Genomic DNA, 24,239 nt, shown 5'->3' with positions numbered 1-24,239 from the left:
AGTAGCCAGCTCCCGATAGCCACCGTCTATCTCCCCCAGTGCCTCCAGTGTCCCCTAGTGGATGACTGAGAAACACTGTCAGTAGAGCAAGTTGGTCTCTGTGCAGACCAGTTGTGAAACAAACAGCAGTAGTAACGCAGGTCTGTCTAGACCACTTTGGTCCAATGACCCACACACGGCATATTTCGTACTTTTATGGATATGTTATGTACTAGCGTGCCCGCGGCTTCGCTCGAGTGGATGTCTGTTATTGCTCAGCAGAACAAATTTTATAATGACAGTAGTGCCATTTAATATTGTGATGTATAGTTTATATTGTAGACATTAATCATAAAATGTCTTTGTAAACAATATTTGCAGTTTTTCCTTTCCTTTTATGTATAACATCTAGCAATGAAGAAGCTTTCACAATTACGATTTGGGCGGAATGGTATCACTCCATTCCTCTAGACTGCTCACGGAACCTAGTGGTGTCCGAGACTAGAGGGGTCAAATGAAGGTGGGCACGATGGCCTCTTGATAAAACTACGAAGTAGACGGGTTCATATTAAGAATTAGAGACGCACATGCATCCCCTGACCTACAGTGCATCCGGAAAGTATTCAGCAATTCACTTTTTCCACATTTTGCTACAGCCTTATTCCAAAATGGAATCAATTATTTTTTTTCCCCTCAAATTTCTACACACAATACCCCATAATGACAACATGAAAAATTTTTTTTTTTAGATTTTTGCAAAATAAAAATAAAAAAAATAAGATTTTACTCACCGGTAAATCTATTTCTCGTAGTCCGTAGTGGATGCTGGGACTCCGTAAGGACCATGGGGAATAGCGACTCCGCAGGAGACTGGGCACAACTAAAGAAAGCTTTAGGACTACCTGGTGTGCACTGGCTCCTCCCACTATGACCCTCCTCCAGACCTGTTAGGATACTGTGCCCGGAAGAGCTGACACAATAAGGAAGGATTTTGAATCCCGGGTAAGACTCATACCAGCCACACCAATCACACCGTATAACTCGTGATACTATACCCAGTTAACAGTATAAAATATAACTGAGCCTCTCAACAGATGGCTCTAAACAATAACCCTTTAGTTAGGCAATAACTATATACAAGTATTGCAGACAATCCGCACTTGGGATGGGCGCCCAGCATCCACTACGGACTACGAGAAATAGATTTACCGGTGAGTAAAATCTTATTTTCTCTGACGTCCTAAGTGGATGCTGGGACTCCGTAAGGACCATGGGGATTATACCAAAGCTCCCAAACGGGCGGGAGAGTGCGGATGACTCTGCAGCACCGAATGAGCAAACTCTAGGTCCTCCTCAGCCAGGGTATCAAACTTGTAGAATTTTGCAAATGTGTTTGACCCCGACCAAGTAGCTGCTCGGCAAAGTTGTAAAGCCGAGACCCCTCGGGCAGCCGCCCAAGAAGAGCCCACCTTCCTCGTGGAATGGGCTTTCACTGATCTAGGATGCGGCAGTCCAGCCGCAGAATGTGCAAGCTGAATCGTACTACAGATCCAGCGAGCAATAGTCTGCTTTGAAGCAGGAGCACCCAGCTTGTTGGGTGCATACAGGATAAATAGCGAGTCAGTTTTCCTGACACTAGCTGTCCTGGAAACATAAATTTTCAGGGCCCTGACTACGTCCAACAACTTGGAATCCACCAAGTCTTTAGTAGCCGCAGGCACTACAATAGGTTGGTTCAAATGAAAAGCTGATACCACCTTAGGGAGAAACTGGGGATGAGTCCTCAATTCTGCCCTATCCATATGGAAAATCAGATAAGGGCTTTTACATGACAAAGCCGCCAATTCTGACACACGCCTGGCCGAAGCCAAGGCCAACAGCATGACCACTTTCCACGTGAGATATTTAAAATCCACGGTTTTAAGTGGCTCAAACCAATGCGACTTTAGGAAATCCAACACCACGTTGAGATCCCAAGGTGCCACTGGAGGCACAAAAGGGGCTGAATATGCAGCACTCCCTAAACAAATGTCTGAACTTCAGGCAGTGAAGCCAGTTCTTTCTGGAAGAAAATCGACAGAGCCGAAATCTGGACCTTAATGGAACCCAATTTTAGGCCCATAGTCACCCCTGACTGTAGGAAGTGCAGAAAACGGCCCAACTGAAATTCCTCCGTTGGGCCTTCCTGGCCTCACACCACGCAACATATTTTCGCCATATGCGGTGATAACGGTTTGCGGTCACTTCTTTCCTAGCTTTAATCAGCGTAGGGATGACTTCCTCCGGAATGCCCTTTTCCTTCAGGATCCGGCGTTCAACTGCCATGCCGTCAAACGCAGCCGCGGTAAGTCTTGGAACAGACAGGGCCCCTGCTGCAGCAGGTCCTGTCTGAGCGGCAGAGGCCATGGGTCATCTGAGATCATTTTTTGAAATTCTGGGTACCAAGCTCTTCTTGGCCAATCCGGAACCACGAGTATAGTTCTTACTCCTCTCCTTCTTATTATTCTCAGTACCTTAGGTATGAGAGGCAGAGGAGGGAACACATACACCGACTGGTACCCCCACGGTGTTACCAGAGCGTCCACAGCTATCGCCTGAGGGTCCCTTGACCTGGCGCAATATCGTTTTAGCTTTTTGTTGAGGCGGGACGCCATCATGTCCACCTGTGGCCTTTCCCAATGGTGTACAATCATTTGGAAGACTTCTGGATGAAGTCCCCACTCTCCCGGGTGGAGGTCGTGCCTGCTGAGAAAGTCTGCTTCCCAGTTGTCCACTCCGGGAATGAACACTGCTGACAGTGCTAACACATGATTTTCCGCCCATCGGAAAATCCTCGTGGCTTCTGCCATCGCCATCCTGCTTCTTGTGCTGCCCTGTTGGTTTACATGGGCGACCGCCGTGATGTTGTCTGACTGGATCAGCACCGGCTGGTGTTGAAGCAGGGGTCTAGCCTGACTTAGGGCATTGTGAATGGCCCTTAGTTCCAGAATATTTATGTGTAGGGAAGTCTCCTGACTCGACCATAGTCCTTGAAAGTTTCTTCCCTGTGTGACTGCCCCCCAGCCTCGAAGGCTGGCATTCGTGGTCACCAGGACCCAGTCCTGTATGCCGAATCTGCGGCCCTCCAGAAGATGAGCACTCTGCAGCCACCACAACAGCGACACCCTGGCCCTTGGAGACAGAGTTATCAGCCGATGCATCTGAAGATGCGACCCGGACCACTTGTCCAACAGATCCCACTGGAAGATCCTTGCATGGAACCTGCCGAATGGAATTTCTTCGTAAGAAGCTACCATCTTTTCCAGGACTCGCGTGCATTGATGCACCGACACCTGTATTTGTTTTAGGAGGTCTCTGACTAGAGATGACAACTCCTTGGCCTTCTCCTCCGGGAGAAACACTTTTTTCTGTTCTGTGTCCAGAACCATACCCAGGAACAGTAGACGCGTTGTAGGAACCAGCTGCGACTTTGGAATATTCAGAATCCAGCCGTGCTGTTGTAGCACTTCACGAGATAGTGCTACTCCGACCAACAACTGCTCCCTGGACCTCGCCTTTATAAGGAGATCGTCCAAGTACGGGATAAATATAACTCCCTTTTTTCGAAGGAGTATCATCATTTCGGCCATTACCTTGGTAAATACCCTCGGTGCCGGGGACAGACCAACGGCAACGTCTGGAATTGGTAATGACAGTCCTGTACCACAATTTTGAGGTACTCCTGGTGAGGAGGGTAAATGGGGACATGCAGGTAAGCATCCTTGATGTCCAGTGATACCATGTAATCCCCTTCGTCCAGGCTTGCAATAACCGCCCTGAGCGATTCCATTTTAAACTTGAACCTTCGTAAATAAGTGTTCAAGGATTTCAATTTTAGAATGGGTCTCACCGAACCGTCTGGTTTCGGTACCACAACCATTGTGGAATAGTAACCCCGGCCTTGTTGAAGGAGGGGTACCTTGATTATCACCTGCTGGAGTACAGCTTGTGAATTGCCGCCAGTACTACCTTCCCTCGAGGGCAGCAGGCAAGGCTGATTTGAGGTAACGGCGAGGGGGAGTCGCCTCGAACTCCAGCTTGTATCCCAGTGATACTATTTGCAGAACCCAGGGATCCACCTGTGAGCGAGCCCACTGGTCACTGAAGTTCCCGAGACGCGCCCCCACCGCACCTGGCTCCACCTGTAAAGCCCCAGCGTCATGCGGTGGACTCAGAGGAAGCGGGGGAAGATTTTTGAACCTGGGAACTGGCTGTCTGGTGCAGCTTTTTCCCTCTTCCCTTGTCTCTGTGCAGAAAGGAAGCGCCTTTGACCCGCTTGCTTTTCTGAAGCCGAAAGGACTGTACCTGATAATACGGTGCTTTCTTAGGCTGTGAGGAAACCTGGGGTAAAATTTTTTCTTTCCCAGCTGTTGCTGTGGATACGAGGTCCCAGAGACCATCCCCAAACAATTCCTCACCCTTATAAGGCAGAATCTTCATGTGCCTTCTAAAGTCAGCATCGCCTGTCCACTGCCGGGTCCCTAATACCCTCCTGGCAGAATGGACATTGCATTAATTCTGGATGCCAGCCGACAAATATCCCTCTGTGCATCCCTCATATATAAGACGACGTCTTTAATATGCTCTATGGTTAGCAAAATAGTATCCCTGTCCTGACAGGGTAATAGACCACGCTGTAGCAGCACTATCCATGCTGAGGCAATTGCAGGTCTCAATATAGTACCTGAGTGTGTATATACAGACTTCAGGATAGCCTCCTGCTTTTTATCAGCAGGCTCCTTCAAAGTGGCCGTATCCTAAGACGGCAGTGCCACCTTTTTTGACAAACGTGACCTATCCTCTGGCGGGAAAGGGTACGCCATCAGTAACTTTTTAGAAATGACCATTTTCTTATCGGGGGAACCCACGCTTCTTCACACACTTCATTCACTCATCTGATGGGGGAACAAAACACTGGCTGCTTTTTCTCCCCAAACATAAAACCCCTTTTTTGTGGTACTTGGGTCAATGTCAGAAATGTGTAACACATTTTTCATTGCCGAGATCATGCAACGGATGTACCTAGTGGATTGTGTATATGTCTCAACCTCGTTGACACTGGAGTCAGACTCCGTGTCGACATCTGTGTCTGCCATCTGAGGTAGCGGGCGTTTTTGAGCCCCTGATGGCCTTTGAGACGCCTGGGCAGGCGCGGGCTGAGAAGGCGGCTGTCCCACAGCTGTTACGTCATCCAGCCTTTTATGTAAGGAGTTGACACTGTCGGTTAATACCTTCCACCTATCCATCCACTCAGGTGTCGGCCCCGCAGGGGGTGACATCACATTTATCGGCATCTGCTCCGCCTCCACATAAGCCTCCTCATCAAACATGTCGACACAGCCGTACCGACACACCGCACACACACACAGGGAATGCTCTGACAGAGGACAGGACCCCACAAAGCCCTTTGGGGAGACAGAGAGAGAGTATGCCAGCACACACCAGAGCGCTATATAACACAGGAATGAACACTATAACTGAGTGATTTTCCCTTATAGCTGCTTATATATATACTGCTGCGCCTAAATTTAGTGCCCCCCCTCTCTTTTTTACCCTTTGTAGTCTTGAAACTGCAGGGGAGAGCCTGGGAGCGATCCTTCCAGCGGAGCTGTGAGGGAAAAATGGCGCCAGTGTGCTGAGGGAGATAGCCCCGCCCCTTTTTCGGCGGACTTCTCCCGCTTTTTTATGGATCTCTGGCAGGGGTATTTTTCACATATATAGCCTCTAGCATAGGTGTGCGCAGGGGGGGTGCCTGGTGCGCACAGGCACCCCCTAATGTCTGGCACCCCGATCTCACATGCCTGATGCAGTGATCGCCGAGCAGGCTGATTACTGTCCTCTCTGCGCTGCACCCCGTCAGGACTGCATTACTGACCGGACGCCTGGATTAATCAAGGGTGCCACTGCCACCGGCTTTCAAACTCACGGCTCCACCTCCATGTACAAAAACAGCGTGATGTGATGTGATGTCATGCTGCTCGCACGCCCACCTGCCACACCCGCCACATGCCCACCTCTCTCCTTCTATGCTATGCCAACGCCAGCCACTGATGAGGAGCAGCATGCAGCCAGAGTTCCTCTTAGGAAAACAAATTCAATACTGGCAGGCGGTCGGCAGAAACAATGACACGTCACTCGTTTTTCCAGCAGCAGCAGTACTAGTCTGCGACTGTCAGTGTCAGTGAGTGGCTGACTTGTAAGTAAGCTGCTGCAGTTTGCAGGGGAAAGAGAGGGGGGGCCAGACCAGGCTGAGGAGGAGCAGTGTAATTACAGTCAGTGCCATCAGGGGTGTTTGTTTGGTGTACACCACAACATCTGACAATGTATCTGCTTTATTAGGATTGGTACAAGTATGGATATTTTATATTGTGTTGACAGTCAATAGATGGTGCTAGACACGCCCAAAAGGCGGTGCTAGACACACCCCTCCGATGGTGCACCCCCTAATAAAATGTGCTGCGCACGCCTATGGCCTCTAGGACTATATATTGTGATTTTTTTTGCCAGCCAAGGTGTTAATATTGCTGCTCAGGGCGCCCCCCCCCAGCGCCCTGCACCCATCAGTGACCGGAGTGTGAGGTGTGCATGAGGAGCAATGGCGCACAGCTGCAGTGCTGTGCGCTACCTTGTTGAAGACCGAAGTCTTCTGCCGCCGATTTTCAGGACCATCTTCTTGCTTCTGGCTCTGTAAGGGGGACGGCGGCGCGGCTCCGGGACCGGACGATCGAGGTCGGGCCCTGTGTTCGATCCCTCTGGAGCTAATGGTGTCCAGTAGCCTAAGAAGCCCAAGCTAGCTGCAAGCAGGTAGGTTCGCTTCTTCTCCCCTTAGTCCCTCGTAGCAGTGAGTCTGTTGCCAGCAGATCTCACTGAAAATAAATAACCTAAATTAAACTTTCTTTTTCTAGGAGCTCAGGAGAGCCCCTAGTGTGCATCCAGCTCAGCCGGGCACAAGATTCTAACTGAGGTCTGGAGGAGGGTCATAGTGGGAGGAGCCAGTGCACACCAGGTAGTCCTAAAGCTTTCTTTAGTTGTGCCCAGTCTCCTGCGGAGCCGCTATTCCCCATGGTCCTTACGGAGTCCCAGCATCCACTTAGGACGTCAGAGAAACTAAGAAATCACATGTACGTAAGTATTCACAGCCTTTGCCATGGAGCTCAGGTGCATCCTGTTTCCACTGATCATCCTTGAGATGTTCCTACAGCTGAGCCCACCTGTGGTAAATTCAGTTGATTGGACATGATTTGGAAAGACACACACCTGTCTATATAGGGTCCCACACTTGACAGTGCATGTCTGAGCACAAACAAAGCATGAAGTCAAAAGGAATTGTCTGTAGACCTCCGAGACAGGATTGTCTTGAGGCACAAATCTGGGGAAGGGTACAGAAAAATATCTGCTGCTTTGAAGGTCCCACCACCAGGACTCTTCCTAGAGCTGGCTGGCCATCTAAACTGAGCAATTGGGGGAGAAGGGCCCTAGTCAGGGAATTACCAAGAACCCGATGGTCATGTGATAGCTTATTCCTCTGTGGAGAGAGGGGAACCTTCCAGAAGGACAACCATCTCTACAGCAATCCACCAATCAGGCCTGTATGGTAGAGTGGCCAGATAGAAACCACTCCTTAGTAAAAAGCACATGGCAACCCGCCTGGAGTTTGCCAAAATGCACCTGAAGGACTCTCAGACCATGAGAAACAAAATTCTTTGGTATGATGAGACAAAGATTGAACTCTTTGGTGTGAATGCCAGGTGTCATGTTTGGAGGAAACCAGGCACCGCTCATCACCAGGCCAATACCATCCCTACAGTGAATCATGTTGGTGGCAGCATCATGCTGTGGAGATGTTTTTCAGCGGCAGGAACTGGGAGACTAGTCAGGATAGAGGGAAAGATGAATGCAGCAATGTACAGAGACATCCTGGATGAAAACCTGCTCCAGAGCGCTCTTGACCTCAAACTTGGGCGACGGTTCATCTATCAGCAGGACAACAACCCTAAGCACACAGCCAAAATATCATAGGACATTCTTCAGAACAACTCTATGAATGTCCTTAAGTGGCCCAACCAGAGCCCAGACTTGAATCCGATTGAACATCTCTGGAGAAATCTGAAAATGGCTGTGCAATGTGGTTTCCCATCCAACCTGATGGAGCTTGAGAGGTGCTTCAAAGAGAAATGGGCGAAACTGCCCAAAGATAGGTGTGCCAAGCTTGTGTCATCATATTCAAAAAGACTCGAGGCTGTAATTGCTGCCAAAGGTGCATCAACAAAGTATTGAGCAAAGGCTGTGAATACTTATGTACATGTGATTTCTTAGTTTTTTATTTTTAATAAATTTGCACAAATCTCTAAAACACTTTTTACACGTTGTCATTATGGGGTATTGGCCCTCATTCCGAGTTGATCGCTCGCTAGCAGTTTTTAGCAGCCGTGCAAACGCTATGCCGCCGCCCACTGGGAGTGTATTTTAGCTTAGAAGTGCGAACGAATGGATCGCAGAGCGGCTACAAAGTTTTTTTGGGCAGTTTCAGAGTAGCTCAAAACCTACTCAGCGCTTGCGATCACTTCAGACTATATTCAGCTCCTGTTTTGACGTCACAAACCCGCCCAGCTACGCCTGCAATTTTCCTGGCACGCCTGTGTTTTTCCGAACACTCCCCGAAAACGGTCAGTTGACACCCAGAAACGCCCACTTCATGTCAATCACTCTGCGGCCACCACTGCGACTGAAATGCTTCGCTAGACCCTATGCAAAACTACATAGTTCGTTGTGCCTGTACGTCGCGCGTGCGCATTGCGCCGCATACGCATGCGCAGAACTGCCGTTTTTTTAGCCTGATCGCTGCGCTGCAAACAAATGCAGCTAGCGATCAACTCGGTATGACCACCTTTGTGTGTAGAATTTTGAGGCAAAAAAATTGATTTATTCCAGTTTGGAATAAGGCTGTAACATAACAAAATGTGTAAAAAGTGAAGCGCTGTGAACACTTTCCGGATGCACTGTAGCTGTGGAATTAGTTCCCTTTACTGGCCATGTCAGCGGAGTGGCTTGGGTCACTTGCCACAATTACATATAGGGGACGCTGCGTTCCCCACTCATCACTTCTGTATGCTTGAAGGAGATTACGTTTTTCTCCTCCTTGTGGCCGATTCAGACCTGATAGCTGCTGTGCATTTTCGCACAGTGGGCGATCAGATACAAACTGCGCATGCACCACAATGCACAGGCGCGTTGCGCAGGTACAAAGCGGATTGCCGCTCAGTGATGGGTTTGTGCAAAGGATCCATTCGCACGGGCGATCGCAAGGAGATTGACAGGAGAAAGGCGTTTGTGGGTGTCAAATTACAGTTTTCAGGGAGGGGTTGGAAAAATGCAGGCGTGTCCAAGCGTTTGCAGGGAGGGTTCTTGACGTAAATTCTGATCCCAGACAGCCTGAAGTGATCGCAGCGCCTGATTAAGTCCTGGGCTGTGCAGAGACTGCACAAAATCTGTTTGTACAGCTCTGCTACACATGCGATCGCACACTATCCGATTGCAGGGCTGCAAAAATCGCTGCCCAGCGATCAGGTCTGAATTAGCCCCCTTGTATCCTCCTCTGCACATCATCCTTTGGGGCCTTTAATGTAATAAACTGGATACGCCACCAGCCAATGTAAGAGAGGGGGATCAGTTTTTCTAATTGCTCAGCTTCAGTGACTGCCCTAACCCAATGGTAGCAGTATCACACATGTGGATTTAATGTTCATACAAAATCCTTTTTGGCGACCATAACTACATATTTGCAAACGAAAACGTATTCATAATTCAAAGAGTTTTTCACATAGTGAACCCGGTTGGTTCAACTTGATGCGAATATGAAGAGAGCACATTTTATTACCCCCATCCCTTTATCCATATACATTTAACACGGAAGGAAGGACTAAAATGTTTGCATCTCAAGCTGTAGATATTTTAACCAACCTCATAGTCCACAAGAATATAGGAGGGGGGGGGGGGATCACTACTCGGGGCAACAAGACAACCTGATCTAATGACATTATTCTCCGTTCTCGAGGACGGTCCTGGCTACGTGAATTAATCTGACCCTCCGTCTACTGCTGCTAATTATCCCTCAGCCGCTGATAAAAATGACCGGCTCCCTCAGCACAATCCTAAAAACTGAGTGTTGATGGGGGGATAGAGGGGGTGGAGCCTGTACACGTCTTGATATAATTAGAAGTGCCAGCTCCCTATAGCCACGTGTCTATACCCAGTGTTTTCACCTGCTTCCAGTGTCCACTAGTGGCTGACTGAGAAATACAAATAAAACTAGCGGGCTTGGAGGCGGGGTATAGGGGACAGGGAGGCTAGGCCTGCTGGGTACTTTTAAGTAACCGTTTTGGTGCCTGCCTGCTCCCGGCCAGCCTATCCCCAGCAGTAGCACTCCTGTGCCCCCTAGTGGAAGAGGAAGGAAATACAAATTATAAGACATTCAAACTATATTTTGTTCAGATCTCCCTAATACAGATTAATGTGCATCAATACCAACCTTAGGACTGGGGGATGGAGGTGCTGATGAGAGACAGGATGGCGAGCTGGGTCCACATTCCGACACGGGTTTCTTCATTCCAATTGGATCAATAGGAAGACCTGCTAACTGCAAAGAGACAACAGAATGATGCAGTGTAGGATAATAAAAAAAAATAGGATTTTGGTACTTACCAGGTAAATCCTTTTCTTTGAATCCATAGGGGGCACTGGAGTACTCTTGGGATATGGACGTGCGTAGCAGGGAAGGCATATTTAAATATTTAAATGTGTAACCCTCCCCTTCCCTCCTCCATACTCCCAGGATCCTCAGTGTTTTTTACTGAGCCGAATAGGAGCGACAGAGAGGTGAACAATGGAGAATTACATATAACATTATAATATAACGGTCAACACTAAAGTTGACACCTAACATAACGGACAACTAGAAAGTTGACACGATAATGGAAAATCTCTATAACATCAGAAGTAGATGGTTATAACGTGTTACCATAAGGTTTCCTGAACTTACCACAAGCAGAGTGAAAAACTGCTCTGGGTGGGCGTCCAGTGCCCCCTATGGATTCAAAGAAAAGGATTTACCTGGTAAGTACCAAAATCCTATTTTCTTTTTCATCCACTAGGGGTCACTGGAGTACTCTTGGGACGTACCAAAGTTTCCCCCTTGGGCGGGAGAGCTGTTTGGCACCTGTAACACTAGACGGGCAAAGCTAGAAGCTGATGCCGCCAATGTATTACACTTGTAAAAGCGCACAACCTGTGCACTGATGACCATGTAGCCGTACGGTATCGTAGAAGCTCCACGACTTGCTACCGATGAAGTTCCCACAGAACCTGTGGAGTAAACTGAACTGATGTAGGCTGTTGTAGCCTAGCATAAAGATAAGCCTGACGTATGGTCAGCTTACTCCATCTGGCCAAGGTCTGCTTGGAAGCTGTCCAACACATCTTGCCTTTCTGTTAGAGAAACAACAATGCCTGCGTTTTACGAACTGTTGTTGTTCGGCTTACATAAACGCGTAGTGCGCGTACCACATGCAAAGTAGGTGGAGTTCCTGTACGTTCAGATAATACCTGAACTACAATTGGAAGATACTAACTAAAGGTAAGAAAAACGGAAGTTGCAAAAATTCCGCTCTAGAATCATGAAATCTTAAAGACGGTGGCTTGCAAAACAACGCACCCAATTGTGAAACACTCCTTGCTGAAGCTACGGCTATACTGTTTCCTAAGGTAGAAATTTAACAATCCCGTGTTGTAAGGGTTCATAATTAGAACTGTGCGAAATTTTAACAACAGATTGAAATTTCATGGCGCTGTAGGCGGTGTAAATGGAGGAACAATACCTTGCAGAAAAGAGTAAACTGTTGGCAAAAACCAAATACCTTTGAAAGTAAACTGCATCTTAATTTAGGTAAATGTAGTCCTCCATCTAACCTAGTCTTTAACAACAGCAAAAGACGAGAAACCCTGAAGGAAGTCAGCCACTTCTGAACTTCACACCAGCCTATACAAGCTTGCCAACTACTGACAATGAGCTGCTGTAACTGGTTTTCTAGAGCTTAACATGGGTGGCAATACCGATTTTGAAATGCCCTCTTGACTTAAGAGAGACGGTTTTCACCGCCACCCTGTCCAACAGGTTAAAGGAACTGACCCTGTTGTATTTGGTCTGGCCATAGCGCAGCGACCCTAGATGGGCTGAGAGTAAACCGCGGAAAACCGAAACCCCGCTTGTAAAGCCCATAAGGTACCACTAGCATGACGGGTGTGGACTGTCGTTTGAACCGCATTCTCCAGCAAAGAATCGGTTGAAACAGTGGAACAGATACCCGTATGTGCCACGCTATGGTGAGATCATCCACTGGCAGTGCCTTTGGATTGTTTTATGTGAACATCTATTGAGTGTTTGATGATGTTGTCGAGAAGCCATTAGATCTATTTGTGGGTAACTGCACCTCTGGACTAATATCTACAACATCTCTGAGTTTATAGCCATCCCTGTGGATGAAAATCCTGAAGAATGAGAAACTGTATTTGAGTAGTCGACTTCTGGAATGAAACTCTGCCGACAATTTCACATGATGAGGCTCGTCACAAATTAGGGTGCAAACCTTTCCCGCAGCTTGTGTGGTGATTTATGCGACTGCCATCGTGATGCTGACTGGACGTGAATCACCTGAGACTGGAGCATGTGAACTTCCTGTCACCGTGTATTGTACATTGACTTGAGTTCCAGGACATTTATTGTCAGTAATCCTTCCAGGTGTGAAAGACTAAGTAGGATTACCAGCCCCCCAAACTCTGAGACTTGCATCCGGCAACTGAATTAGATAAGTCCAGACTCGGACCAATCTCCCCGCGGTGAGATAGCTTATGTGGTGCAACGAGAATAGAGATACTCTGGCCCTTAGATATAAGCGCACTATTTACCAAATCGGTAGCCAAAGGTCTGATCACTGTGCGAGAAGAATAATTGTAAGAGATAGTAAATGCCACTTACGAAGTAGAGTACTTGTAAAGACGGCCCTATGTTCCCTAACAGTCACATGCACAAGTGCACCAAGACTTCCTGTGGATGGAGTCTAAAATGTACTAGAGAACTAATACTCTGTGCTATTTGTTTCTTAGGGATTGAATTCTTTGACACGAAACACAGCTTGATTTGGAAAGTTGTCAATGCAAACTTGCTGTACTAGCACATTGTACGTTAGTAATGTATTTTGAAGGAGCAGTTGTTGAGCCGGAGCTTTGATGAGCAGGTCATTTAAGTACAGAACCATTATCACTACCCGGGATCTGAGAACAACGATTATCACAGACATCACCCTTGTGACTACCCGAGGCGCTGAGAGAGGCCAAACAGTAGTGTTTGAAAGTAATAATGGTTTTGTTGTCCTGCAACCGTTTAAGTATGCCTGATGTAGTGGCTAAAAGGTGAAGTACACATCCTTGAGCTTCAGTGAGAATCCGATGTCTGAGGTTGTAAACCTGCAATCACTGACTGCATGAATTCCATCTTAAATAAGTAGTAAGTACGTACTGATTGAGCCTCTTTAGGATCAATATGGATTATGACCGAGCCGTCCGGCTGTGGTACTACAAAAAGAGAGTAATAACCTTGAATGTACGAGAGACTGAGCATCGGTCTACAGAATTGCCTTTGTGTCCTCTGACACAGCGAGGCTTATTATGAATCTTGTCTTGACCAACCACCGCAAAGGTGGTAGACAATGGAACTCTGTGTTTTGACGACTAAATTGTGCATCCACCGATCTGTGGATTTCCGTAATAACGACCAAATAATAAATGGGTGCTGAACTCCGTATCAAATCCGGTTTTTCAAGCATAGCAGGCGGCCGCTGTTCTAGTTAGGCCACAGCCAACCATAAAACATCAGAAGATTTGCTCACCCAAAAGAAGAAACGAGACAATTAACAGCGCGCCATGCCATCGGCTTGTCAGCAATCTTGTCCGAACGACAGTTAGTGGTTTATTGAAAACCACGTCCTCAACCACGTTGTAGTGAGTTGTAGGACTGCCTCGAAAGTGTAGTGTAAGAACTGGTGTGGCAATGGCAGCAAACAGAGCTTCACGCCGAAGCGTGAGAACTTAATCTTCCTAATTAGGAGTAAATAACATATTGATGCGTCAGTAATGTTTATACGGACTCTGCCCCTGTGTAGGCCAAGTCTACGTTAACAACAAGCTTGACGCCGACCTCAGAGAACTAACCTGGCTGACATGTATAGCAGTCATGTGTAACTCCTCAGCTGATCGTGAGTAAGAAACCTTAGAAACTGTTCTGAGTCTAGATGTGGCTACCAACTACGTTGCCTATGCCACTATCACGCCGGTAACCCAAACCCCAACTAAAGCATATACCTTGCCTTTAGCAGAGCATGCATGTCCACTCTGACGGGTCAGTAAGAGTAGTTTCAGGTGGGCCTAGAAAGGCTTGACACCAAGAAATGCTGTCATAGACTCTGGTATAAAGCCTAATAATAGAATTATAACAATGAAAAACCCAGACCCGCACAGGTTCTCGCTGTGTTCTAACCAATAAAAATGCCAGGATTGAAAAAGGTTCCATAGTGTCCTTAAAATTCAGCACCTTGCGCTGGACTGATGAGGTTATGACTGGCTGGCTAGGAATATTCCCTATGTGACTCGTGGCCGTGTGATAAGTATAAGGTCTGGCATTGAATTATCTGACTGCAACACAGCTGAACTGTTAGCATGCGACCCCTGATTGTATATTAATTATTTATATAGCGCACACCCATTTCGCCGCGCTTTACAGGGAACATTTATCTCAGATGTAGCCGCCAAAATAGGATCAGGGTAGATGTCCGTATGCAGACTGGTATTCCCACTGCATGTGGATTCTCTTATGTTAAGTAAAATGTGCATAACCTCGAAGAGTATTGCAGCTGACACACACTAATGTGTGACCAAATACCTAACACCACCCCGGCTCCTCTAGTGGGGAAGTGTTGTAGGACCGTCGAAACTTCCGGGACAAAGAAACAGGAAGTTGAGTTAAAATGGTGGCCAGCCATGTGCTTACACCATATCTCAAGCATAAGAGAGAGAGAAGAAAAAAATTAAATTACAGTAATGTTAATCACAACAGATCCTGTATACATTGCATACATTATATTTTACAACATATATACGCAACATACCCATATGTAATATATTCCTCCTATTACATATATTACATGAAAAAGTACATGTAATAAACTCTCTGTGTCTATCTCATAACGAGATTCCTTGTTGTGCCGAGTATAATCCTCCCCCCTTGTCTCCTGCAATCTCCCCCTGTACAGTGCTCCCTCCTCTCCCGCTGATTACAGCTAGCAGGGAGCCGGAGAGCAGTGGGGAACGGAACAGAAGCCCAGCGGCGGCAGCCTGGCTGTCTGTGGCTGGGCTGAGAAATTGGCCAGCGGGAGCGCACTGATCAGTGTGCGACCGCTGTATATAGAACGGCGTCCGGCCTGCGGGGCTTCATTGGTGGCCAGTGAACTCGGGAGCCAGCGCGGTTGAGGAAGGATCTCATCTGCGGTGATTAGGGAGTCGGGCGACCAGCGGGTATCGAGCGGGCGGCCAGCGGGTATCGAGCGGGCGGCCAGCGGCAGAATCCTCCAAAGACCACCCTCCCTGCACCTGTGCTTGCTGGGAGCGTGCGGTACCACTGACCTTGCGGTAGCTGTAGAAGCTACCGTATGCATCACTCTCCTGGCGGCAGCAGCGCTGGAGCGGCCATTAGAAAAAATTACTCCTCTAAAATCTCCTCCACCCAGCGTTCTCTGGAGTCTCATGTGGAGGAGATGGCCGCTCAATCCCGGACCCTCACTTCTCTAAGTGGGGAAGGGATGGTATGCTGCCTGGCTGACACGGCCGTGCTTTTCCTACAAGCGCTCACGTGTCAGCAGCGGCTGGAGGTAGTGCAATTCCGGACCCACAATTCTTAGTAAGTGGGGAAGGGATTGACTGTAGAGAAAAATAAAATCAAAATGAATAAGTAAAATCAAAATCGGGCTCGTGAGCCCATGATGTGCTTCCCTGAGGCACATAAAAAACACTGGGGATCCTGGGAGTATGGAGGAGGGAAGGGGAGGGTTACACATTTAAATATTTAAATGTGCCTTCCCTGCTACGCACGTCCATATCCCAAGAGTACTCCAGTGACCCCTAGTGGATGAAAAAGAAAGAATATTATATCAAAACCAATTTTATATCAATTACCGGAACATGTCCATGCTGTGGCTGACCCGCGGGACCAGATCTTCCTGACCTCTTGCCTCCTTCAGGCTTTATACCTCCGTCAGGGGAGCTACGCTGACTACAGCTGCTGGAAGAGAGCTGCGAGTCACTGCTCAGATCCACTCCACTGTCCGACTGACTCATCTGGAGAGACAGCAGAAGGGGTAAGCGGCAGCGGCGGCTGTGATAACACACAACATGGACAGTCCCATGTGCTCACCTCAGTGTTGATGGCATCTTCATAGGAATTCAAAGGCTCCATCCACGGTTCCAGGGGGTAAGAGGGACAACGTTTTCCTCTGTCATCTAAGTTTAGCCATAGGAAAGAACAAGGTGATAAAAAACAAACAAAAACAACCGGAAAAGGGAAAGATATAATACAAGCTAAAATCAACACTGTGACACTATAAAACATAACCCAGAATAGGCGAAAAACAGATGTCGAAATATAAAAGTTCTCCACTATGAACAATCTTCCTATTAACTTACTGCTCTGCTCTCTACTCCAGACACCGGAACGGAGTGCTTCTAGCTGGCGGTCTCCAGAACCACGCTGGGTCCATGTGACTGCTGGCAAAGATCGGCCTTCATGAGGATTCTGGAAAACAGTAATATAGTTTCTTAGATGACGGCTACAGATGCTAAAATCCCATAAAGAAATTAACAGATTATCATAAAATTGGAACCAGACCTAATCAAAGCTGTGGCACGTGCACATCACATCTGACACGCATGGTACGTGCTCCGGCACCATGTGCACTGCAGTGGGGGGGGGCAGATATAACATTTGCAGAGAGAGTTAGATTTGGGTGGGTTATTTTGTTTCTGTGCAGGGTAAATACTGGCTGCTTTATTTTTACACTGCAATTTAGATTGCAGATTGAACTCGCCACACCCAAATCTATCTCTCTCTGCGCATGTTATATCTGCCTCCCCTGCAGTGCACATGGTTTTGCCCAACTGCTAACAAAGTTCCTGCTGCGATCAACTCAAAATTACCCCCAATGTAAAAGGTGAGAGTGCTGTGCTGTGTCAGTGACACTGCACACCCACTGCACTGCACAGCACTGTCACCTTTTACATTGATTCAGCGTCCAGACATCACCCTCCGCGATATCACCCACTTTATACGTTACATTAGCCATCTCCGGGCTTCCAGGCCGCAGGCCAGGTGCTGTGTTGCGGAGTCAAGGCCCCTGGGGATCTGGGTGCGGCTGTGGCGTGGAGGCAATTCTGTGACATCACGAGCAGAGGAGGCTCCGGGCTCAAAGAGTATGCAGTGCAGAGAGGGCTATGAAAGCCTTCCGCTGCGCCGCTTTCGTACACATCTATCCCGGTGGCCGCAGCAGCTTTTGTTCCACCTGCGTTGTGGCTAGGGAGTGGGGATTGTCGATTCCGGAGGGGGCAGGTGGACTGGCAGCACGGACATAGGACACTGCAGTAAAAGGTCTCCCCCCCCCCCCCCCCCCTCCCTCCCCTATCTACAGTGCAGAGACTTGCTGCAGATGCAGTGGCATAACCTCCAGCTGCACCTTTTTGGCAGGTACAGTACCTTTTTTTATGGTCTGTACCGATTTTTGGCTTTCCAAACTTCCATTGAAAGTATAGTAAAAGGGGCGTGGCCCTTTTCGAATTTGGAGCAATTTTTATGTGTAAATTGTCGGAGGGTATGTTGCTGCAGATGCAGTGGGCCTATTTTGGGGTGTGGGCCTGGAGCTGCAGCTCCATCAGCCCCATTGTTAATCCTGCTCTGGGAACACACACACAGCAGCCAAAGGGTAGAGCCTCCCATTGGATGTAACCAGTGTGGGAGGGTGTTTCTCGCCCAATCAGCTGTGGATTGGGTGTGATAGACCTGCTGCTAACCCAATGAGAGCTCCTGGCCACGCCCAGCGTTCTACACACAGGCACAGAGTCACAGATCTGTGCTATTATATAGGAGATAAGATGGGAGGAGACAGGAGAAGGGCAGAGATCGGGCAGGGAACGAGCGGGTGAGACTGGGGGGGGGGGAGCAGCTGACTGAGAATGACCCGGCAGATGTACAGTCTATCAATCCTAGTCTTTACTATAAAAGTTATCTGTACGTCTGCACATACCTCCTGGGAAATGCCTCGTCCCCTCCGGCACGGCACATTTCGTTTTCCTAACGGAGCAGTAAAATTTTCACTAGTCGAGTCCCTGCTGCTGCCATGGAGGGTGTCTGCAAGAGAAAGGTCAGCTACTGATTTCAATAAAACAAGACTTGGATTGCAAAGAGCAAAACAGAGAACATTTCATCAAGACCCTATACCCTAGGAACAACAGTTTACCTAACACTCTCACCTGTCCTTGGTTGGCAGCGCCCACTGGGCAGTTCCATGCTTTGTTTGACAGGAACGGATTTGCTATGCCTTTGCCCTAGTTCATTGAGTGCCTGCTTTATGCCGGCAGGATTACTGTGAATCACCCGGTCTACACGATAGACAGCATTTGTGTTGGGAGACGGATGAGGAAGAGGTACAGATGGAGGACGTTCCTCATTAGCTCTGCCACTGGGACCAGATGGGAAGGAATTAGTAGAGAAGAAGACACAGAGGTGGCAAAAATACCTAAGTGATAAAAGAGCTATCAGTTCAATAGGAGACAAGACATTGACTCACCCTCTGTTCCTAGGAGACGGCCAGCTTCTCTTCTCTCCATTCTTACCGCCGCTACCACCTCCTCCTCCTCCACGGCTTGTTCTGGGCCCACCAGGATGCATGGGTCTGCGGTTTTGTCTCTCCATGACTGGTCTCTGACTTGAGAAGCTCCTTTTCGACAAATCTTTCCTTTGATCTCTTCCTCCTGCAGGCGCCGAAACAAATCCTCCAGTAGGGGTTGGTCCTAACCCTCCGTTTTGGACAGGCACATGTCCCCTTTCTTTTTTTTCAGTGAAGTCACTGCTTTCTGAGGCAGTTTCCCATTCTTCATTGGCTTGATCAGAATTAACATTGCACGGCTCAGGGGATTTGTGCCCTCGACGGAGCATAGCCCGCTCTTCCTCAGCCGGTGATGGACGTTGATGCTGTTCTTGCGTTACTGCCAACTGTTGATGGGGGGCTTGTTGGTTTCCTCCATTTCCCGCCCGGGCTGCGTTCTCCCTCTCCTGCTTCAATCTCCGGAAACGAGGGGGTTTGTCCTGCTGCTGAGACCTCCCATGTCGCCTTCTCCGAGGAGGTGGAGGAACTCGTTCCTCGCTGGGAACTAAGGGACTCGCTGCCACTACTGTCTTTTCATTTTTCCTTTCCATTTTGTTAGGTGGAAGTGGCGGATGAGCCGATGGAATCTGAGGTGCTGTATGCTGATGCCTGGGGTGAGGATTCCAGGGCACAGGTACTGCAGGGGCTCCTCCCCGTCCTCTTCTAGAAGGAACACCTTGTGGTGTGAAAGTGCGCCCCCTACCAGATTCTCGTCCCTTTTCTTGGTGACGTGCATTATTAGTAACCAGTACCTCGGTTTGCGGCTTCTGCAGGGAGAGTCCTCCCTTCCCAGGTTCCTTCTCAGAAGTGACTGGCTCGGTTTCACTTCCCGTCTCAGAGCCACGCTGTCGTCTTCTTTTGGGAACTTCTTCGTACTCTGAACCCTCACTACGCGTTTCACTTGCATTGCGTTCCCGTCCCCCAATTCCAGGTGTGGTTTTATTTATTGCATCACCCTCATCTCTGTAAAAAGGGCTCTCTCTTCTATATCCCCCACGAAACTCCCGACTCCTGCCTCTGCCGCCCCGACCGCGGCCACTGTATGCTCCCCGAAACCCTCGCCCTCTAGCAAAATACTCCCCTCTGCCGCGACCACGAGTGGATGGACCCGATGGACTCAAAGGACCCAATGCTGGGGTCCCTCGAGCTGGGGCGGACATCATCACAGCGTCCTTTCTTCTGCGTGAAGGTGACCCAGCTGCTTGTTCTCCGTCCCTGCTAGAATGGGTCATTTGTCTGGGCTTCTGTGGCTCGGTTGCCACCACTGGTGGCTGGCTTGACTTACCATCCTGGTGCTCTCTGGGTACAGCATCCTCTCTTCTTACGCCCCTCTTGATAGGACCTGCCCGTCTCTGGGAAGCTGTCTGAGGTGGGGCACCAACTGCAACAGAAGCCTCCTCTTGTCTTCGGCTTCCTCCTCCTCCAGGTCTAGGTCCCCAACGAGTTTCAGTCTTAGACTCGCGGCGAGGAGGAGGTCGGTGGTATTCAGGCCTGCCAGTCTGTCTTTCAGACTTCGACTCCTCTTTTGTATTTTCCTTCCTGTCCTCCTTGCGTCTCCCGCTGTTGACTTCCACTTTTGCAGGGATATCTGGCTGGGTCGGAGGAACTGTAGGAACAGAAGCTTCTCTCTGGAGTACGACCAGTTCATCATTTGCCCAACGTGGCTGGGACAAAGGAGCAGACACTGGTGCAGGCTGAGCGGGAGTGGGTTCAGAACGTCTCTGCTCGATCGGAGGAGGTGGGGGTTGCTGCTGAACAACAGTGTGGTTATGCTGATGCCAAGTACGTTGTTCGTCTACAGGATAGCGGTGACCAACAAGAGAATGCTGGGAGGACGCAACTGCATTTTCCTGGTATGAAGTGATGTTTCCCAAGTACGACGTAGGCTGGGACTGCTGTGGAGCAAGGGAACGGACCGGTGGAGTTTCACTTCTGACAACAAACAAAATAGAAAACGAAATACTAAAAATGAGGCACAAATATCCAAATTTATCATGACCACACACAGGAAACTCAACTCAAATCTTCCAAATGTCTACCCCACACCATATATATATTCATGTATTTACTGTGCTACCCACCTCATGTCTCTGTCCTCTTCCTCAGCATTCTGTCGCAGAGGAGATGTCATTGGCCGTGTCTCAGGAGGATTGTACATTTCGCCCCCCCACATTAGTTTGGAGTCTGCTGGAGGAGTGCCTCGTTCTCTTATCAGGGGAGTGTGCCGATCATATCCGTCTGACCCCGAACCTCCACTGTCTGACCGCTCCCGAGACAGGATTCCTGGATGGGAATTAAAAACAGCAAATGATAGAACAAAGCATGCCAGTGCTAAACCCCCTATTACTTCTGCCAGGAAACCAATGAGTGGCAGGCTAGCCGTTAAATCACAACAGAAAATGGATCCTAAATAAACTCTGGTGGCAGAGGAATAGGTAACGTCTCCACTCTTTCACTGCGTCATACATCTACCCCATTATACCCAAAAATCCCCAACCGCTGCTTGAGAAAGAACATAAAAGCTTTTCATGATTGTAGACTGTTCTCTTCCGTATAAACACGTCCCAATGGTAGCCCACCTGTAGGGTGCACTCCCGCTGTGGCAGGGTAATAATCCATGGGCCTCCCCTGTATCATGCGTGGGTCAATGAAAGGCGGCACCATTACCCAGCGAGGATCGTAGCTAACGTGAGGTGGTGGCAGAGGGGCAGGCTGCGGTGGCTGTGGGGTGGGCACCGGTGTCGTCCGCCCCATGGAACCTCCGCCATAGAGCGCCTTCTGAGGTGGCTGGGACGCAGCTGCTGAGAGAGGCTGCGAGTGAGAAGGTCCAGCGGGGGAAGGAGGGGTGGGCACTCTGTTCTGCTGCCACTGTTTCATCAGCTGCTCCTGGAACAGATTGAGAGTAAAAAGGCAAAAGCCTAACTAAGTTAAAACCAAAACTTCACAGACGCATGATTTTAATGAAGTTTAATTACATTTAATTAATTCTGCATTGTAAAAAAAAAAAAAAAAAAAAGATTGGATTTAGTGGTTCTTCTTAAACATTTGCTTAGTTAGGGAGAGATTTATCAGATCTTCTAAATAAGACAAGTGTAGAAGTTGCCCATAGCAATCAATCACCTAGCTGTCATTTGTTCTATAAAATGACAGATAGAATCAGACTGGACTTGTCCTCTTTAGAAGACGTGATTCTCCTTGTCCTCCTTAGACAATTGCAAAGGTTTATAGTGACCAGCAAACAATATTTTAAATACAGGGATTTTATCAGCTGTTTAATCAATATTCCTGATATTAAAAAGACATCTCTTCATGTTTACAAGATTTCATGATCTTAGAAAACGCTTAGCCATTCACATGGTTATTGCTAAAACTCAATCCAATAAAACCCGTTTCTCTGTCACAGCAAAGCCCAGCACCAGCCTGTTATGGCCACTGTATAAAGTAGCGGCTTCTTAGTTGCTTTCCTGTACTCTTTGTGTGCTCAATCCTCTTACCTGCTGTTGGCGCTGAAAGCGCGGCGGCAGGCTCTTCTGAAACTTGCTGTATCCTCCCTGGGAGGGTCCGGCTACTGGCGGACGGCTCACACTTGGCACTGGCTCCTGTTTGGGCTCTGGCCGTGGAGGTTGAGTTGGTTCTCCTGTAGCCTGTGGAACTTCAACTTGAGAAGTATCTACTGTGGGCTGTGGAGGAGCTTCAGAAACGGCTACTGGTTCCACCGCTAGACGGAAAAAAAAGAAAGAAAAAGCATAAGGTCATGAAGAATGAGAGTTATGGTAGACTTACCTTTGTTAACGCTCTTTCTTCGAAGTCCATAGGGTCCACAGGGATTACGCTGGGGTGTAGGTGGTTGGATAATGACTGTGCACCAAACAGTTAAAGCTTTTACTCCCAGGATGCACTGGTCCCTCCTCCCCTACACCCCACCCCCAGCCTAGCCAGTTTAGTGAACAAGCTCAAGGCAGGAGCAGGACAGAGGAGAAGGAAGAATGGTAAACTAAAGTAGAAGAGAGGCACTCCGTGACCACGTATAAATACACAGAGAAGCCAAGTGCGTCAGGGTTGGTGCGTTAACAAAAGCGAAGTCTACCATAACTTTCATTTTCTTCTTCAGAGTCCATAGGGATTACATTGGGGATGTCCCAAAGCAGTTTCCCTTAAGGGAGGCGAAACTCCTGAGCAGAAAGGGGAATCCGGCACCAGGAAAGCATCCTGTGAGGCAAAGGTATTAAGGGAATAGAACCTAAGGAAGGTGTGGATGGAAGACCACGTGGCCGCCTTGCACAATTGTTCTCCAGAGGCGCTACGTACTGCCCATAAGAACGAATAGAACTGGCTAACAGGCCAGCCCCTCCTGTGAAACCCGTATAACACAAAGAGAGCATCAGATTTTCGGAAGGAGCTGGTGCGATCCACATAAATCCAAAAAGACCGGACCACGTGCATGGAAGCTTCATCTGGAGAGAGGTCTGGGAATTGGAAGGCTGTGACCACAATCTCTTCTTTAAGATGGAACTTGGATACCACTTTAGACAGGTAGCTAGCCCGGGTTAGTAGAACAGCCCTGTCCAAATGAAAAATCAAAAAGGGGGAGCAACAGGAGAGCGCACCTAGTCAGATCCTCTGCGGGCCGAGGCAATAGAAAGGAGGAAGAACGTTTTCGCTGTCAGCCACTTGAGGTCTACTGAATCCAATGGCTAAAACGGATGCGCCTGTCGCCCGGAGAACCAAAGACAAGACGCACGGAGCCACCAGAGAGACAAAGGGAGGTTGAAGGTGAAGAACACTGAAGGAACGTTCTAACATCAGTCAGGAGAGCAATCCTTTGCTGGAACCAGACTGACAGAGCTGAGACTTTAACCTTTAGGGATGCCAGGCGAGGCCGAGACCTAACCCAGTATGGAGAAATGCAAGCCCTCGAGACACTCTGAAAACTGTAGGTTCATAGCCTCTGGTAGAACACCACTGAAAGTAAGAGTGCAAAACTCTGTAATAGATGCGGGTTGAGGTAGGCTTACGTGCCTTGAGCATCATCTGAAGTACAGAGTGGGAGAAACCCTAGGATCTTAGGAGGGAAGTCAGACAAGCTAGGTCGGGGTGCAGACAAGGGCCTTGAGATAGCAGATCTGGCCATAGAGGAAGTGGAAAGGAAGAGTCTATGGCGAGACTCTCTTCTCGATGTAGAGCCCTCTCTCTGGAGTGGAAATC

The 24,239-nt window shown here is 48.5% G+C and overlaps 1 protein-coding gene across 2 annotated transcripts in view; it reads right to left on the bottom strand.

Moving 5' to 3' along the window:
- The window catches only part of PRRC2A (proline rich coiled-coil 2A), a 173,604-nt gene that overhangs the window by 78,601 nt on the left and 70,764 nt on the right, over positions 1–24,239 (bottom strand). Inside the window, exons 13-22 of one of the 2 annotated variants that reach the window (XM_063938097.1) lie at positions 22,529–22,752; positions 21,614–21,920; positions 21,116–21,317; positions 18,957–20,966; positions 18,640–18,848; positions 18,414–18,535; positions 16,804–16,912; positions 16,535–16,620; positions 16,297–16,458; positions 10,547–10,654 (exon numbers count right to left, since the gene is read on the bottom strand). In XM_063938097.1, the coding sequence (XP_063794167.1) occupies positions 10,547–10,654; positions 16,297–16,458; positions 16,535–16,620; positions 16,804–16,912; positions 18,414–18,535; positions 18,640–18,848; positions 18,957–20,966; positions 21,116–21,317; positions 21,614–21,920; positions 22,529–22,752 (3,539 nt within the window). The remainder of the gene's footprint in view (positions 1–10,546; positions 10,655–16,296; positions 16,459–16,534; positions 16,621–16,803; positions 16,913–18,413; positions 18,536–18,639; positions 18,849–18,956; positions 20,967–21,115; positions 21,318–21,613; positions 21,921–22,528; positions 22,753–24,239) is intronic. The other variant, XM_063938098.1, reaches the window with a different exon arrangement.

This window comes from Pseudophryne corroboree, chromosome 8 (assembly GCF_028390025.1).
Source record: "Pseudophryne corroboree isolate aPseCor3 chromosome 8, aPseCor3.hap2, whole genome shotgun sequence".
NCBI lineage: Eukaryota > Metazoa > Chordata > Amphibia > Anura > Myobatrachidae > Pseudophryne > Pseudophryne corroboree.
The sequence above is the reverse complement of the archived record's forward strand: the minus strand, read 5'-3'. Positions and strand labels throughout refer to the sequence as shown.